The sequence below is a fragment of the Chroicocephalus ridibundus genome, chromosome 6 (assembly GCF_963924245.1).
Source record: "Chroicocephalus ridibundus chromosome 6, bChrRid1.1, whole genome shotgun sequence".
Lineage (NCBI taxonomy): Eukaryota > Metazoa > Chordata > Aves > Charadriiformes > Laridae > Chroicocephalus > Chroicocephalus ridibundus.
In genome coordinates, this window is record NC_086289.1 from 37,573,197 (window position 1) to 37,589,084 (window position 15,888).

At 57.6% G+C, this 15,888-nt stretch overlaps 2 protein-coding genes across 4 annotated transcripts in view; one reads left to right on the forward strand and one right to left on the reverse strand.

The window, feature by feature from the left end:
- The first annotated feature begins 1,172 nt into the window (after window positions 1–1,172).
- LOC134517222 (steroidogenic acute regulatory protein, mitochondrial-like) lies at window positions 1,173–7,502 on the forward strand. Its single transcript, XM_063338499.1, has 9 exons — window positions 1,173–1,236; window positions 1,499–1,621; window positions 2,362–2,507; window positions 3,491–3,649; window positions 4,426–4,610; window positions 4,816–4,909; window positions 5,082–5,198; window positions 5,924–6,013; window positions 7,332–7,502. Exons 1-9 carry the CDS (start codon window positions 1,173–1,175, stop codon window positions 7,500–7,502), a joined length of 1,149 nt encoding a protein of 382 aa, XP_063194569.1.
- ADAMTS14 (ADAM metallopeptidase with thrombospondin type 1 motif 14) overlaps window positions 6,430–15,888 on the reverse strand; it is a 38,707-nt gene continuing 29,248 nt past the window's right edge. For 2 of the 3 annotated variants that reach the window (XM_063339540.1, XM_063339539.1), the window contains exons 13-22: window positions 15,376–15,509; window positions 15,037–15,160; window positions 14,826–14,906; window positions 14,506–14,669; window positions 13,626–13,791; window positions 12,144–12,276; window positions 11,766–11,973; window positions 10,933–11,059; window positions 10,401–10,487; window positions 6,430–9,678 (exon numbers count right to left, since the gene is read on the reverse strand). In XM_063339540.1, the coding sequence (XP_063195610.1) occupies window positions 9,344–9,678; window positions 10,401–10,487; window positions 10,933–11,059; window positions 11,766–11,973; window positions 12,144–12,276; window positions 13,626–13,791; window positions 14,506–14,669; window positions 14,826–14,906; window positions 15,037–15,160; window positions 15,376–15,509 (1,559 nt within the window). In that variant the 3' untranslated portion in view covers window positions 6,430–9,343. Of the gene's footprint in view, window positions 9,679–10,400; window positions 10,488–10,932; window positions 11,060–11,765; window positions 11,974–12,143; window positions 12,277–13,573; window positions 13,792–14,505; window positions 14,670–14,825; window positions 14,907–15,036; window positions 15,161–15,375; window positions 15,510–15,888 lie in introns of those variants that run through there. The other variant, XM_063339541.1, reaches the window with a different exon arrangement.

A 15,888-nucleotide genomic window follows, 5' to 3' on the forward strand; every position in this document is an offset into this window, starting at 1 on the left:
CACTCTGCTCCTAATAATACACTTTTTAAAGCGCCATGCACTAATGTAGAGATTCACCAGACGGTCCCCATCACCGCTGTGACAGCCCCAGAGCTGCCGGGGGACAGGGGTCTGCAGAAGGACTGTTCCCATCACCGCTGGCCACAACCCCACCAGATGGCAAGCCTTGAAGTCTCACCCCTCCTTTTTAAAGCATAAAATCCCTCCTGGCCTCCTTGCCCAAGTATTTTGGCAGTTGCAGCCTCAGAGACTGAAGGTCAAACGAGCCGTAGCGATGCCAAGAGAAGCATCCCACCCCTCGGGTACATACAGTGGAAGAGCCTTTCCATGGTAAAACTCAAGTGGGATTTCCAAAGCACTTGACAAAGCAGGTGTTGCGAAAGGCCAGAGGGATAGAGCGGCTGTGTTTTGAGGAGTGACCTAGTTGGTTTTGTGTTTAACCCTTTAAGAGGGGCGATTAAAAACCCAAGGGAAGGACTGAATGACTTGACGCCACAAGATGTAGTGGTCCCACCATGACCGCGAGCAAGGTCTGCCGATGGCGACCAGGAGGGAGTAAAGTAGGAAAGAGGCAAACAAGGAGTTACTTAAGGAGTTAACAACAGCAGTAATTACCACCGTAGCTTCTATCAAGTTTCCATAAGGAGAAGACCCACCTTCCATAAGCATGGCTTTAACAAGGAGCAAAGCCATCTTCCACCCCATCCTTCCCTCCATGCACCTCCATGCCACCAGTTGCCTTTGCCAGCTGGGGTTTGCCACCACATTCCTCCATCAAGTGGCACTGTGGACCACTAAAGTGTCCCATCTGGGCCGTACCCTGGGGACGCGTTCATGTGGTACTTAGGGACACGGTTTAGAAGTGGTTTTTGTCAGGGTAGGTTAAAGGTTGGACTTGACGATCTTAAAGGTCCCCTCCAACCTCAGCAATTCTATGATTCTATGATTCTATGAAAGGCAGGGACTCCTCATTCAGAGGGAAGCGTGGCCTTTCCCTCTGGCCCCGCCTCTGGCTCACCTTGTCCTTGAGCACTCCTTATTCCCAGCTGCTATCTGGCAGCGTGGTCCTATCACCAGGTGCCGTCCTTCAGGCTGGCTATAAAGGGGCGGCGGGATGCAGTGGGATGCAGCGGGATGCAGTGTGGTGCTGGAGGCAGCCCTGCTCCCCCACCATGCTGCCGGCCACCCTCAAGCTGTGCTGCGGCATCGCCCACGACCACCTCCGCCACCCACCTGGTAAGTACCGCTCACCTTCCCTCCAGCCTCGGGAACAACCCGCAGAAAAGAGGGTCCTGGAGGAAATGCGGAGCCTGCACCTGAGGGGCATCCCCTTGGGAGGTGCTCCCCTGGAGGTGTCCTGTTTATGCCACCTATTTTCCTCCCTGCGTAGGGTAGTTTTGGTCTCAGCTGCAAATGACCTTCCAGCAGAGATGCAGGGCACCCCGGCATCTTCCTCGCACGCTCCGTGCTCACCCGGACCCACGAGTTTCTCCCCTAGGCTTGAAGGTAGCAGTCCTTGCAGCAATACAGAAGGAGGTGAGAGGGCTGGTGGTGAGAGGATCCCGTCTCCTGCCTTCCAAAATTCCTCATTACATTCAGAGGCTGACGGGGAAGGAGAGAGGTAAGCTCAGCCCGGGCGCTTGGGTACCACCACGTTTCCCAGCCCTGCTCACAACCCCCTTGGCAACAAGGGATGGAGGGATGTGTATTGAAATGCACCCAAATCCGTATGATTTGAGCCTTATTTTGAGGGGACAGAGTTAATTGTCTTCTCCCTGCTCTGGTAGTTTAAAAGCATTCCCTGTACCGATGGCAAATTGAGTTAGCGGGGAGCCCCTGAGATTCTGGGAAGGTAAATCGCATTAGCTGGCTGTTCAGGCAGCCGAAGCTTTCAGCAGAGGTTACGGGCACTTATCAGTCTTTTGTTGCATGTCTGCTGTGTCTCTCGTTCCACCACTTCCCTAAAGACTTGAAAATTGGCAAATTAATCTGTTTTTTGTTTGCTTTTTTTTTCAAAGCGTGGCTTAGTCCAAAGGCTGCCTGTGCAATGTTAATAACACCTGAGCAGCGTGCAATTTGTACCACGGTGTTACTGGGGACTGACTTGGAAAGCAATTTCAAAAAGCTTTCCAAGCTTTTCCACAGCAAATGAATGCCCGGGACGCTCCTGAGAGCAAGGTTTTCCGCAACCAAGCCTCACAGGGGACCGGTTGCGTGGTACGAGCCCAGGCTTTGGGTCAGCAAAACCTGAGGCTCCAGCTCCGTTTCCACTTCTGTACCCGCAGCCACGTGCGCAGGCAGAGCTTGAGGTTGAGAGGGGGGCACAGGGAATTTTCACGTTGCTCTGCCTTGTTCCTGCAGCCGGGTGCCCAGAACCTGATGGAGACAACATCCCCAGCCGGCTCTCCGTCATGGACCTCTCCTACATCACCCAAGGAGAGATGGCCCTGCAGCGAGCCCTGGGCATCCTGCAGAAGCACACGGGCTGGCAGGCAGAAACCGTGCTGGTAAAGCCCGGCCGCCCCCGTGCCTTGGCTGCTGCATGCCGGGAAAGCTCTCGGGAGGAGAAGCAAGTTCTGGGGAGGGGGGATTCACTTCTCCTCTTCCTCCTGCTCCCATGGGTGCAGGAGGCGGGCCACGCAAAAAGCACGCACGGCAAAGAGGGCTTGCAGGCGAGCCTCCTTCGGTAAGCCCCTTCGCAGGCAAACCTGCGAGGTGAATAGACAGCAGGAAAAGGCTTGGAAGGGGAAACTCAGATAACCGTGTTCAAGGGAAAAGCCAGGAGCATTTCTGCAGAGAAACCCAACAAGTTGCGACCGTTGTCAGACCCCACCTGGAGTCCTGCGTCCAGCTCTGGAGTCCTCAGCACAGGAAGGACATGGAGGTGTTGGAGTGGGGCCAGAGGAGGCCCCGGAGATGCTGGGAGGGCTGGAGCCCCTCTGCTGTGAGGACAGGCTGAGAGAGCTGGGGGGGTTCAGCCTGGAGAAGAGAAGGCTCCAGGGAGACCTCAGAGCCCCTTCCCGTCCCTAAAGGGGCTCCAGGAAAGCTGGGGAAGGACTCTGGATCAGGGAGGGGAGCCATGGGACAAGAGGGAATGGCTTCCAACTGGAAGAGGGGAGATTTAGATGAGATCTGAGGCAGAAATTGTTTGCTGTGAGGGTGGTGAGCCCCTGGCCCAGGTTGCCCAGAGAAGCTGTGGCTGCCCCATCCCTGGAGGGGTTCAAGGCCAGGTTGGACGGGGCTTGGAGCAGCCTGGTCTGGTGGCAGGTGTCCCTGCCCAGGGCAGGGGGTGGCACTGGGTGGGCTTTGAGGTCCCTTCCAACCCAGACCATTCCATGATTCTATGATTTACGGTGTTTGTTCCGTAAGCTGTTTGCGGATTTGGCGAGTAAAAAAAGAGGACTGGGATGGTTTATCAGCAAGGCATTTCAACACGTAGCCCATGACTCTTGGGATATCTGGGGCTGGTGGATGCTCTCTGCTCTCCCAGGACACTGGGGCCACCGTGTCCAGCGCCGCCTTCCCCGGGCTGGGCAAGGTGTTTCGGGCAGAGGTGGTCCTGGCCGTGCCGGTGGCCCGGCTGCACCGCGAGCTGTTCGAGAGGATCGAGCAAATGCCCCAGTGGAACCCGACCCTCAGCCAGGTGAAGGTAAAGTGACGAGTGATGCCAGGGTTGCTAGCATCCAAAAAAATCATATTTATCAAGGCTTTTAAGATCGCTGGAGTATTAAAGCTAATTCTGCACCCCTGCAAAAGCATTGAGCAACATGGCGTTGAGCAACGTGGCATTTCCAAGCTCTCTTTTCCGCATGATGCCTGTTCACAGAGGTTTTTCCGCGCTGGAGGACTCTGACGCTGCTCAGGCTTTAATATCAGGCGAGAAAACGTTCAGGGGAATTAGACAGCTCAAAAAAAAAAAAAAAGAGGCAAAACCAAATATATCACGCCACGGGGGCACCCCCCAGGAAGCTTATGAGTTGACTTGGGCTTCTTTTGAGTATTTGCCTGATTTCTCAGCTCCCAGACCACAGCGTATCCTTAAATCGCAGCATATCCTTAAATCGCAGCATATCCCTAAGGCAGCTGCCAGCCTCAAATGCCGGCTCAGGTGCTACCCAGCCCCTGCTCATTTATTGCTACCACTTCCCTGTCCCTTCAGAGAATGAAATAACATACAGAGCGACACCCCAGATTTAAAAAATCTGCAAAAATCACCCGCTTTCCCCCTCAATAGCCTTAATAGGTGGGGATTTAATTGTCACCAGGTGCCAGCCCCAAGCCCCCACCTCGCTGCTGCTTCTGCTCGTGCTGCCACCCCACGCTGCTGTCCCCAAGGTGGTTTAACGTCCCCTGGGCAGGAGCAAGGGGATGGTGGGCATGTCCCCACAGGGATAACCAGTAGGAGCCTAATCCCTGCTCTGGTAGGTGCTGCAGTGTGTCGGGACGGACACGCTGGTGACGCACGAGGTCACCGCTCCCAGCCCAGGCAACCTGGTGGGCCAGCAGGACTTTGTCAGCGTGCGGCACTGCGGGAGGAGGGAGACTGCTGTCTACCTGGTGGGCACAGCCACTCACGTCAAGCCCCTGCCCTCGCAGGAAGGGTGCATCAGGTAAAGACATCCCCACCCCCCAAAAGTGACCCTCACGGGGGTATTGGGTCCCTGCGGGATGGGGACAGCACGGCCGCAGCTGGGCATGGTGAGGGAGGCACACCACAAGCTACCTCCCCGTTGTGTTTGCTCTGGCATCTCCTCACCCCCCGTTTTCCCCCCACCCGGGGCGGGGGACACCCTAACCATCCCTTGCCCACTGCAGGGCTGAGTCCCGGCTGAGCTGCATCGTCCTGCAGCCGCTGGCGGGGGACCCCGGCCGTACCCACTTCACCTGGCTCCTCAGCATGGACCTGAAGGCAAGTGCCACCCCGTCACCTGGGGCCACGCGCCCTCCTCCCCCGGCACGGGCACCCCAAACCCTCTCTGACCACATTTGGGGTGTTTTCTCCCCCTAAAGGGCTGGATCCCTTTGAGACAGGCACCCCAAAACCTCTCTCACCACATTCGGGGTGTTTTCTCCCCCCAAAGGGCTGGATCCCCACCTCTGTCCTTCGCCGCCTCCTGCTGCTCTCCCAAGCGGACTTCATCAAGCACCTCCGCCGGCACCTCTCTGCACCCCCCCGGGCCCCTGAGCCGCGGCAGGAGGTGGGACAGGGACACGGCCCGAGCTGGAGACACGCTCCGGCCCCTCCTCACCCTCCTCATTGCCAAGGAGCCGCAGCCGCCACTGATGGACCGAGCGCGGAGGACCCCCTTCGCCCAGCACCGTGCTGCGGGGATGGAGCGGAGCATCTGCCATGGATGGAGGCAGCACCCAGCCCCACATCAAGGGGGTGCCTAAAACCCCCCCACCCGTCAGCAGCAGCGGTAGCTGGCGTTCACCACCGCGCACAGGGGACCGGGGCCGGGGGGGGGCTGCCCCAACGCACCCCCACGTTGGCCATTGCCGTTCTGCGGCTTCAGCCCTGCCCCGGTTTCAGTGCTCTTTATTTATCACCTTACCGTCGGCTGTCAGCACAAGTCGGGGGCTCTTTTCAGCTTGAAGCAGTATCACATCTTTATATTTCTTTTTTCCCTGGCTAAGCTATATATTTACGTGCGTGTACCTCTGTGTATAAACACAGGTTTTCCTCCTGCTATGCCAACGGTAGCGGGCACAGGCAGTGCAGGCATAGGGCACTAAAGCCGCGTCCTGGGTGGGCAGAAACGTGCTTTTCCCCATCCTTTTCAATCAACTTCAGGTACTGCAACGGGGAAGGGGATGAGGAAGCAGCTAACGAAGACGGAGCAGCATCGTACCCTCCGGAACGACGTATCCAGGGGAGCTCGTCACTGCAGCATGATAAACCCCATGGTGGGTTTTCCCCTAGGAGGATCCCCGGGAGATCCCCAGCCATCCCAGCAGCAGCAGGGATGGCCGGTCCAGGGATCCCGACATCGTCCTGCACCCTTGGGAACAGGCACGTGGTGCCATAAAACCACTCTTGCAGCTATAAACAAGGCTGGCAAGAGCAGCTGGGGGTCATGAAATGTTATTACAGTGATTGCAGGATGCTCGTAATTTATACGTCTGGAGGTTTTGCTGGGTCTTTGTCTTATTTAAGGTGGAAAAAAAAAACAACCAAACATCTCAAAACCGCTACGGGAAACTGGCTGATAAAGAGGAAGGCTTGGGTCGAAACAAAATAAGGAGGTGAAATGTGAATTTCTCTACGTGAAATCCGTTTCAGCCACGCACAGGTCACACTCCTATTTTCCCCAAATAAATCGACAGAAAGATTTTGATGTGGATTTAATTTTTTTTTTTACATTATGTTAGAGTTCAAAAAAAAAAAAAGAGAACCCAACAAAATTAATAAATATTAAAAGTTAAAAAGCTCTGAATCTCGTATGTACAAAACTTTATACATCAGGGTAACACTGGACACGGTTACATCACAGGAATGACATGGTGCATCTGCCCGGCCCGAGGGGGGTGCCGGGGGGGGACCAGATGAGCCGCGGACAGGACCGAATCCCTGCTGGGAGCACCTGGCTTTAAAGAATGTGGCCCGCCGCTCTGGGCTAGAGCAGGGGTTAGCACCTGCAGCGCAGCCCCCGTGCCCCGGTGTGTCCCCTCCCTCCACCCCGGGGACAGGGTGGGAAGGGGGTCGGCAGGTCGGGAGACGCAGCTCTCCTCCGAGGTACGGCAAGGAACCACCGCAAATATTCCTAACGGAAAAAAAAAAAAATAAAAAAAATAAAAAGCACTAATCGCCCAGGAGAGAACCGGAGGGAGGGGTGGGTGCCGCCAAGAATCTGGGGAGGAAGGAGCGAGCACGCACGCACTTATACTGCGCCCCGGAGACATCATGGCCCGTTTTTTTTTTTTTCAGGGGGGAAAGTTTTGTTTTAATTCAATGCCTCCGAGGCGATGGGGCAGGGGGCTGAAAGCTGGAGAAAAAAACCACGCTTTGGGTAGGAAAAGGCAAAGCAAGCTCAGTCCTGCTCCAGCCCAGGGCTGTCCCAGCGACAGGAGAGGGCACCTCCCTTCCACCCCGCGCTGCACCGCCGGGGAGAGATGCTCCTGGAAGAGTAAAGGAAGCGTTATCTTTGGCACAATAAGGAACTGCTGGCTCTTCCGCAGATGGCAGTGCTGGCAGACAGGCTGGCAAGGGGCAGGGCGGTGGCGGCAGCGGTCCGAGGGATGATGCATCCTGCCCTGGTAGAACCCCAGCATCTCGTCCATCCTGCGGGTACTGACACCCACACGCCCCGGACCCGGGTATCCCGCCGCAGCGTTTCGTGGGCATCCTTCCATCCATCCGCTCCCAGGTGCTGGTCGCTGGGATCAGGCAGACGCATGGCTTTTGTTCCATCTTCTGTGAAGCCCACTTCACGCCGCAGGCAAGGGACCTCCAGCCTCAAGTGTTTTTAAGAGGAGTCAGAAAAACGCTCATCCAGCCTTGACTCGACGGCGATCCAGAGGCAGAAGGGTGGCACAAGCTGCCCTCTTCACATCTCTTCAGCCCTTTTTTGTACCGTTACGGGAGTATTGCAGGGGGAGTCCAATGCTTTAAAACGTCAGGAATGCATGGAGGCCTCCATTCCTTCAACCCCTCCCCTGCTGCAAGCCAAGCAAAGGCTGAGGGGAGCTTCCACACTGATGTGAGCTCCTCCGAGACGCTCTGACCTCCAGTTCCTTGCAGCCACACGGGTGCTATGGATGCGGTGCTCTGCCCCGGCACCCAGGGCACTGAAAGCACCAGGCTCCAACAGCAGCGTGCCCTAAAACCCGCGGGCATCCAGAGCACCCCCAGCCACCCAGGCACCCGAAGAGCTCACCAAGCACTGCCCCTAGAGATGTCCCGTCCTGCTCCTCAGATGGCCAGGGAAGCAGCACCGTCAGCACCAGCGGATGCATGCATGCCACATACATGCTCCCAAGAGATCCCATTTCACAATGCCAAACCGGTCTATCGGCCGAGCCTCACCTTCCTCCGGACTCCACCTCTCCATCCCCAAAACCTGCTCCCTACCAGCACTCATCCCCCAGGGGGAGCTCACCTCCTCCTGCCCACCCCACCTGGAGGTGCCGGATGCCCTCAGCCTGGGGTGGGGGGGCCACACACCCCTAAGCACCAAAACCAGGGCAGCCCCCTCAGGGACGCCCCTCAGGGACAGGGCCGGCTGCCTGACCCCGCTCCTGGGGAGCTTTTGAGGACCATCAGCTCCTCCAGCAGCCCCTGCGCCTGCAGCTGGCCCGACACCGAGCAGCCCCAGGCTCCTAAAGTGCTGTGCATAACGTTTAGTACTTGGCACAATATTTTTTAACAGCGTTAATCACCACCCCCACCCCCCCCCCACATGCCATAAAAAGGACGTGGATGAATCTTCCTCTCTCCGGTCTTTGCAACCGCCCCTAAAATCCACCCCCAGCTTCCCAGACACCCCCATTTCCCTCCCAAAGGTGTTGATGCCCCACAGGCACTGGGTACAAGGATGCAGGGATGCGGCTCATGGCCGCCGGGGGAGGCTGGGCATCGGTATCAGCTCAAGGCTGGCCCAGGGCTCAAAGTCACTGCTGGGCGACAGGCATTTTTTTTTCCAAAGTATTTTTGGTCTTTGACCTGATTGTTATTGCTCCAAGTTGCCCGGACCATCCCCTGCCTATCCTGCAACGCAGGACAGAAGCTGGTCTGCAGTCTTCATGCTCCATCTCCCACCTCCAGACACGTTTCCCAAACCATCTCCCCCAACAGGGACAGCCTGGGACAGCAGTTTGGGCATTTCCCGACATTTCCCCCTGCTTTTTGCCACCTCCCTCCGGTTGCTTGCCCCCCAGCCCCAGATTCCCATTATCCTCCCCAAGCTCCAAACCACCAAGCCGGCACCCTCCTCTCCAGCATCTTGTGTTGCTGCTTGGGGCAGGGAGAAGGAAAAAGCGACATTAAAGCCCTCCCCCAAATCTTTTTAGCACCTTGGAAGGAAACAGCCCACGGGGAGTTACCCGTAGCTGAGCCGCTGTCGCTTCCCCCCCCCCCCGCCTCTTTTCACCTATTTTCCGTGGCGTTGTCAAAAAAAAACAAATGCCACAGCTTGAAGGGCTGGGAGGGGGCGGAACATGACGGGGGAAAAAAAGTGGTTTTCCCAGGAATTTCTGTGTGAGCCAGGTAGTTTTCAAACCCGGCAGTGCCACCCGTGAACACCACTGGAATTGGAGGCGGGGGAGGAAGAGGAAAAAGAGGGGAAGAGGAGGAGAGGGAGGCGAGAGGTGTTCCCTGCCCCACGGCGAGGTGGTCCTGAGCGGGTTACCTGCCCGGCTCGCTCAGGGCCGGCAGCCCCCTGGGGAAAGCATCGCTGCCAGGCATCCCTCCGCCGGCGGCTGGCTCAGTCCGAGGAGCCAGGGTGGGGTCCCCACCGCGTCCCCCCCGGGCAGGGGCGGTGGGGCTGGAGAAGAGCGGAGGAGCGGGGCTAGGAGAGGAGGATCCCGGGGGAGCACCGGTGGCCGGGGGCGAGCCGGTGGTGGAGGAGGCTTTCTTGCCGCAGGATTCGCAGCAGAGCTTGTTGTAGCCCGGGATGGAGCAGTAGCGGGCCAGGACCTCCATCTGGCAGAAGATGGACTTGTCCCCGAGGCACGGCTCCCCTGGAGAGGGACAGGGACAGCTTCACCAAGGATGAAGGTGGCATTAGGCTCCCACCCGATGGTCCCAAAGGACGTGAGGTGCCCCCTTGCAGGGTGATGCCAAACCTGCTATTGCTCTTTGTCCCAGGGCAGCAATTTTGGGCAATGCTCGTATGTGGAAGTGGGGGGGGTGGTGAGGGAGTTGGAAAACGAAACCTTGAGGTTTCTGTGCACAGGAGAAAAAGCAGAGAGCAAGGGATGCTCCAAAATGTTCCAAAAAAGCAGAGATGCTCCAAACCAGCATCTAGAAAGACATGAGGGATGCTCCAAACCAGCATCTTAAATCAGATCGTCATGTATCTCGTCCCAGATACAAAGAGCCCTAAGCAACCCCTTGCTCCAAGCAAAAGCCAGAAGCAATCTCCCACCTTTCCTAAACACGGGAGGCTGAAAAAAGTTCACGGTAAAAAAAAGGAAACGGCATAAAATCTGGGAGGCAACACGGTGCCCAGCCGGAGGCAGTGGGAACTGCAAGATCCCAGACGCCACGAGATGGCAACCGAGCGGCAGGCTTCGCAAGCAGCGGCGGCAGGGATGCTGCAGCGGAGGGTAAAACACCCCAAATCCGCTGCTGGACGTGCATCCTCCCTCCCAGCTGCCAGCGTTTCCCGCAGTGGGCTGCAGAAGCCCCTCGGGAGGGTGATGCCGGGAAGCGTTGCCCTCACCCAAGCAGGGAGACTTACGGGAGGAGATCTTGCTAACGGGGTTTTTGGGTCCGTCCTGGGGCACCCGCTGGCCTTTGGGCGTGCTGTGGTCACCGGAGAGCTTCCCTGCGGAGAGAGCACCACGATGCCCAGCCGCCACGGGAGGTGGGAGACACTCAAAATACCTCAGGAAGGTGATTTGGTGGGAGATATTCTTTTTGTTGTTTTAAGGAATCTCCTTAAAAACGAGGTCCCTTGGGGAGCACTGGGTTGGCCCAGCACTTAAACCACCCGAAAAACCTCGAGATGAACTCCAGGTGCCCACCTCCACCGTACCCCCAGCCCCTCGCATCCCCAAACCGCCAGAAAACCCAAACCCATCTACAGCAAATATCAGGGCCAACATTTTGGCTGGCATTTAACCCTTTCTCTAACAGCAGCATCAGGGATGCTCAACACAACCTCCTTTACCAGCATCCCCCCGCAGCCGAGATGGGCTGGAGGCGCACGAGAGGGTTGGTCCCCACCAACATGTCCCCTTGCTGCGAGTGCCACCTCCTCCTGCTCTCACCCGGGCAGAGGGCCACGTGGCAGCCCTGCACGGTCTCCGGCTTGTCGCCCTCGCAGCGCCCGCCGCTCTCGCTGCCTTTGCAAACCACCTGCCGCTGCTGGACGCCTTCCCCGCAGCTCGCCGAGCACTGCGCCCAGACAGACAGACAGTCAGGGATGGGGTGGGGGGAGCCGGCAGGCCCCGACAGACAAATATTTGCAAGTATTTGCACATCGTAGAATCATGGAATGGTTTGGGTTGGAAGGGACCTCAAAGCCCACCCAGTGCCACCCCCTGCCCTGGGCAGGGACACCTCCCACCAGACCAGGCTGCTCCAAGCCCCGTCCAACCTGGCCTTGAAGACCTCCAGAGATGGGGCAGCCACAGCTTGTCTGGGCAACCTGGGCCAGGGGCTCACCACCCTCACAGCAAAGAACTTCTTCCTCAGATCTCATCTCAATCTCCCCTCTTCCAGTTTAAAACCGTTCCCCCTTGTCCCATGGCTCCCCTCCCTGATCCAGAGTCCCTCCCCAGCTTTCCTGGAGCCCCTTTAGGGACTGGAAGGGGCTATAAAGTGATGACTTCTCGGGTGGATATTGCTTTCTACTAAGGGCTTTCCCTCCCCCTCTCCAGCAAACCTGCCCCACCTCCCCGCTGGGATGCCCAGGGATGCTATAGCCTGCCTAACTTTTGAGTTTTCCCCCAAAACCCTGGTGAAAACGTCACATCGCCCACTCTTGTACCCTTACCCCCAATCCCCACCAGACCAGCCAGCTCTACAACCACCTGGCCCTTCCTTCCTTGCCCCTATACCCCTCCTCCTCCCGACCCTGCCGTGACAGGATGCTCCTCACCTCGGACCAGGCGCCCGTCCTCCACTGCGCGGGGCAGGGCAGTCGACTGCAGGGCCGGCGCGTCTCGGGCCGCTGGCCGGGACAGTACTTGGTGTGCAGGGTGCGGTTGGTGCCGTCCTGCAGGCGCTGCACGCACTGCACCGCCCGCGCCTGCACCCCCAGCTTGCCGCAGGACTTGCTGCAGGCCCCCCACTCCTCCGCCACCCACCTGCCAACACGGGGATGGACATGGAAGATGTTACAAGGTGACGCCAGCGCCGGGAAGTGGCCAACACACTCCCAACGCAGCCCTAAATACCCACCATAGGTATTTATATACATATATCACAGGGGATGAGAGCACGGGGCAAGGGGCGGGCGGGGGACGGACAGGCTTACGTTGGCTGGGAGCACTCCTGGAGGTTACAGCGCCGCCGGATCGGCTTCGGCTTCTTGCCATTGTCGCAGAAGTTTCGATGCACCATCCGGTTGTCGCTTTTCCGACGGCAGCCATACTTGGTGTACTGGATGCCTGGGAAGGCGGAGTAGCGGGGGGAAGAGAATGGGTGGGGAGGCAATGGGGTCCCACCGGCTCCCCATCCCTCTCCTGCGTCCCTGCTGGGATGCATGCTCTCGGATGTCACTGCTCAGGTGGGACCCCAAGGAGTGCTTCACCAAGGCTTGCCGAGGATGCTCCTGTGGGTGCCGGACACCTCCCCCCCAGCCTCCTGGGGTCACCCAGGCTGCCCTGGGGTGCCCACACAGAGAAGGGTGAAGCACTCAGCCTTCTCCCCGCTCCTTCCCCCAAGCTGCTCTCCTAAAAACCCAGGTCAAGACACCAGTTTCCTGGGGGATACACAGCCACGAGCACTGAGCGAGCTGCAGATTTGCCTTTATTTCTCCAGATGGGCTGGGGGCGGCGGGGTGGGGGGGGGTGGGGGGCAAGGGGGCGGAAATGGCAGTGTGTGGCAAGCCCAGCCAAAGACCTGCTGGAACGTAAAGAAGCTGCGCTGGCCTGGGAGCCAACCAGACCGGGGCTAAGCCAGCCTTAACCACGAGCTGCCGGCTGCCCTGCCGCGAGCCCTGCTGCAGCAAGGTCTCAGGAGCCCGCGAGGGCTCGCTTTCCAGCTCTGCGAGCCCCAAAATCTTCCAGCCGCCAGCTGGACGGCGCGAGGTGAAAGCACGAGGTCTTCTCCATCACTTGAGGGTGGGGTTAGGTTGGAGGTGACCTCTGGAGGGCTCTGGTCCAGCACCCGCTCAGAGCAGCTTCAAAATCAGATCCCAAGGCAAGACTTTCATCAGCAAACCCCCGCCCCGGTGCCAGCATGGGGGCACACGTGCTTCCTGACAGAGGGAATGATCCAGCAATAACTCTGCCAGGAGCTACCTGCCCTCCAACACAGCACTTACTGGTGTGTCCCCACCTATCTCCATGCAAGCTCTAGGAGCAGTCATCTGCAAAATCACTGCCCATTGGCTCAAATCGGGTTAAAACCAGCCAACAAATTCAAAACTCATAGAAGGTACATGGACAGGCAAAGGTACGCACACGTGATCGCATAAGCCTGTTTTTGTAAGAAATCTGGCTAAAATGCTCCTCTAAACTGCTCTGCAATAACGGTTTCTAACACTCATGGTCGATCCCCCAAATTACAGAGGTGCAAAGAACGTGGGTATGGGTGTGAAGAAGAAAGCCAGGCCTCCACGCGGTATCAGGTCCAGGTCTAAAGCCTTGCCATCTGTCATCTTAAGGAGAAACGATTTCAAACGGCATCTGCGTGTTTCCAAGCCAGAGATGCCCCAAAGGGTTCACGTGCTGCCTAACGTACCCCAAGCGTCCTTCCAAGCCCGCGCCGTGGCCTGCTACGAAGGGAAAGCTACCTCCTCCACACGCCTTGGAGCACTGAGACCAGCTCTTGAGGGCCCACTCGTAGGAATCCATCTCCTCAAGCAGGACATTGTTGTTTCCAATCATGGGCAGCAGGTCTTCGTGGATGATGTACCTGTACATCAGGCTGCTCCTCGCCTCCTCCTCCTGAGGGATGACCTGCAGGCAGAGAGAGGACAATCAGAGAGGGGGATGGAGAGGAAGGAATGATGCCATGGGAGAAGGAAGAGAAGAGGAGGCCATCAAAGAAAAAAGAAGTGAACGATGACCACGTGGTACAGTACAAGAGTAGGAGAAACAAACCCAGTTACTACCTCCGACATGATTAGGTGGGCTCTGAACACAGAGTCTACCCTTCAGGAACGTACCTCTCCAGCTGTGGAGAAAAACGCTGCCCAAAGATCCCAACTCCAGCCTTGGGTGGCATGCCCTTGGCCTCTCCTCTGACCTGCAGGACCACAGTCTACGCCCAAAGCCAGCACCGGCTGCGGGGACGGATGGGAGCACAGACCTACCCTTCCTTGGGCACCCAGGGAACCCAATTCCTAACTCCCCCAAATACCAGTATAACTAAAATGAGACGCGGAGTCGTAAGCAATTACTGCACAGAGGAAAATCCAGTTGGATTCAAAGGCAAACACCCAAGCACTGTGTCCTCAGGCCATTCTTGCATGCAGCCCGTTGCCCCTTCCATTTGGCTAGCTCACTTCCCTGGGTTTAATGCCATGCCCTATGCCCTTTCTCTACCAAAATCCTTCCATCACCTCCTACATCCCATCGCAGACCATCTCCTCTCCCCACACCTCTGGGTGACAGTCATCCCTGGGTGACAGCCCTGGTGATGGCTGGGTGAGAGACATCATCCAGGCTTACCAAAACACTGATGGCCTCATGCAGAGGACCGCTGGTTTTCAGGCTCTCCTTGCCATGTTCGACGGTGTATTCCCACTCCAAGCCCATCTCAATGAACACTTGGCTTTTGGCTTCTTTGCCCTTGGCGTTAAGGATGAAGTTACCTGTGGCTTGATTCTTAACAGCTGGAGGAGAAAGGAGGTATTTCAACATCATTTCCTCTGGTTACCACCTTTGAAGGACTGGAATGACCCAAACAAGACCCTCTGGGTGGGAATTGTCAGAACAGGGCCGAGAAAGAGGTAGCGGGTGAAGGGAGAGGTAAACTACGGTGTGCTCACCAATGCTGTGGGATGCTGGCTCCATCTCTTCTATCTGAAGGTGCCTCGCCCCAGCCGGAATCTCAAACATCTTCAAAACACCTGTGGAAAGGGAGGGAGGAAGGATGGAGGGAAGAGAAAGAGAGGGTTTGCTCCACCTGGACATGCACCTATGTGTGAACTCAGCTGACCTTGACTGAATCCCTCTCCCAAACCCGCCCAACCCGCTCACCCGGCTGCTTGGGGGTCTTGGCCAGCGTGCCCTTCACCGTCCGGCAGTGGGAGTTGTCCCCGCCGCAGACCCCGCACTTGTCGTCCTGCTTCAGGGAGCCGACCTCCTTGTCACAGCCGACATGCTGTCACCCGTGGGGAAGAGAAGACGAGCACGGGGTTACGTTCCTGCAAGCCCATCCCAATGCTCCGCCATCCCCATCGCCCTTTGCTGCGCACAAGGTCGGTCCCCAGGCTAAGACATGCGTCCCCAAGGGACAGTGGGTCGAGGGGATACACAAGCTGCCTCCTGGACAGGTAAGGGACAAGGACGGTGACGCAGCAGACATTGGCTCCTCACCACGCACTCGCCGCGGACGCAGATGCTGTAGGGGTCTCGGTAGCTGCAGCGGGTACCGTCGTGAACCACCTGATTCATGAAGACCACGTCCCCCGTTCCCTCAGACTGGCAGATCAGCTCACACTTCTGAGCATCTGCGGCAAAATAAAAAAGTAAAGGGGAAAAAGGGCAGGGGGGAAGGGACGGGGAAGAAAAAACGGGGTTTGCGGAAATACATTAGGGCAATTGAAAATAGAAACCCATCTCAGCTTGTACACCTCAGCGCAGTCAGATTTCCAAAGCCCGGGTGTTCACGCGCCTTATTCGGCCGCGTCCGTTTGCTGCTCAAGAGCCTGCGCTTTTGCCCAGCACCCTCAGGAAATGGAGAGAAGGCAACCGGACTGGACACGCGACGTGACGCTGCAATGCAAGAGGCATTGTGCGCAGGAGGAACACAAAGCCAGCCAGGAGGACCTGGCTCCCAGCCCAGCCCAGAGCGGCACGCTCCCCTCCGCTGCGGCTCCGGGAGCGAGC

Coding starts and splice junctions, on each gene's coding strand:
- LOC134517222 (XM_063338499.1), top strand. CDS start 1,173: ATGCTGCCGGCCACCCTCAAGCTGTGCTGCGGCATCGCCCACGACCAC. Junction 4,611..4,815: donor TCGCAGGAAGGGTGCATCAG/GTAAAGACATCC, acceptor TGCCCACTGCAG/GGCTGAGTCCCGGCTGAGCT. Junction 6,014..7,331: donor TCCTGCACCCTTGGGAACAG/GCACGTGGTGCC, acceptor ATCCCGCCGCAG/CGTTTCGTGGGCATCCTTCC.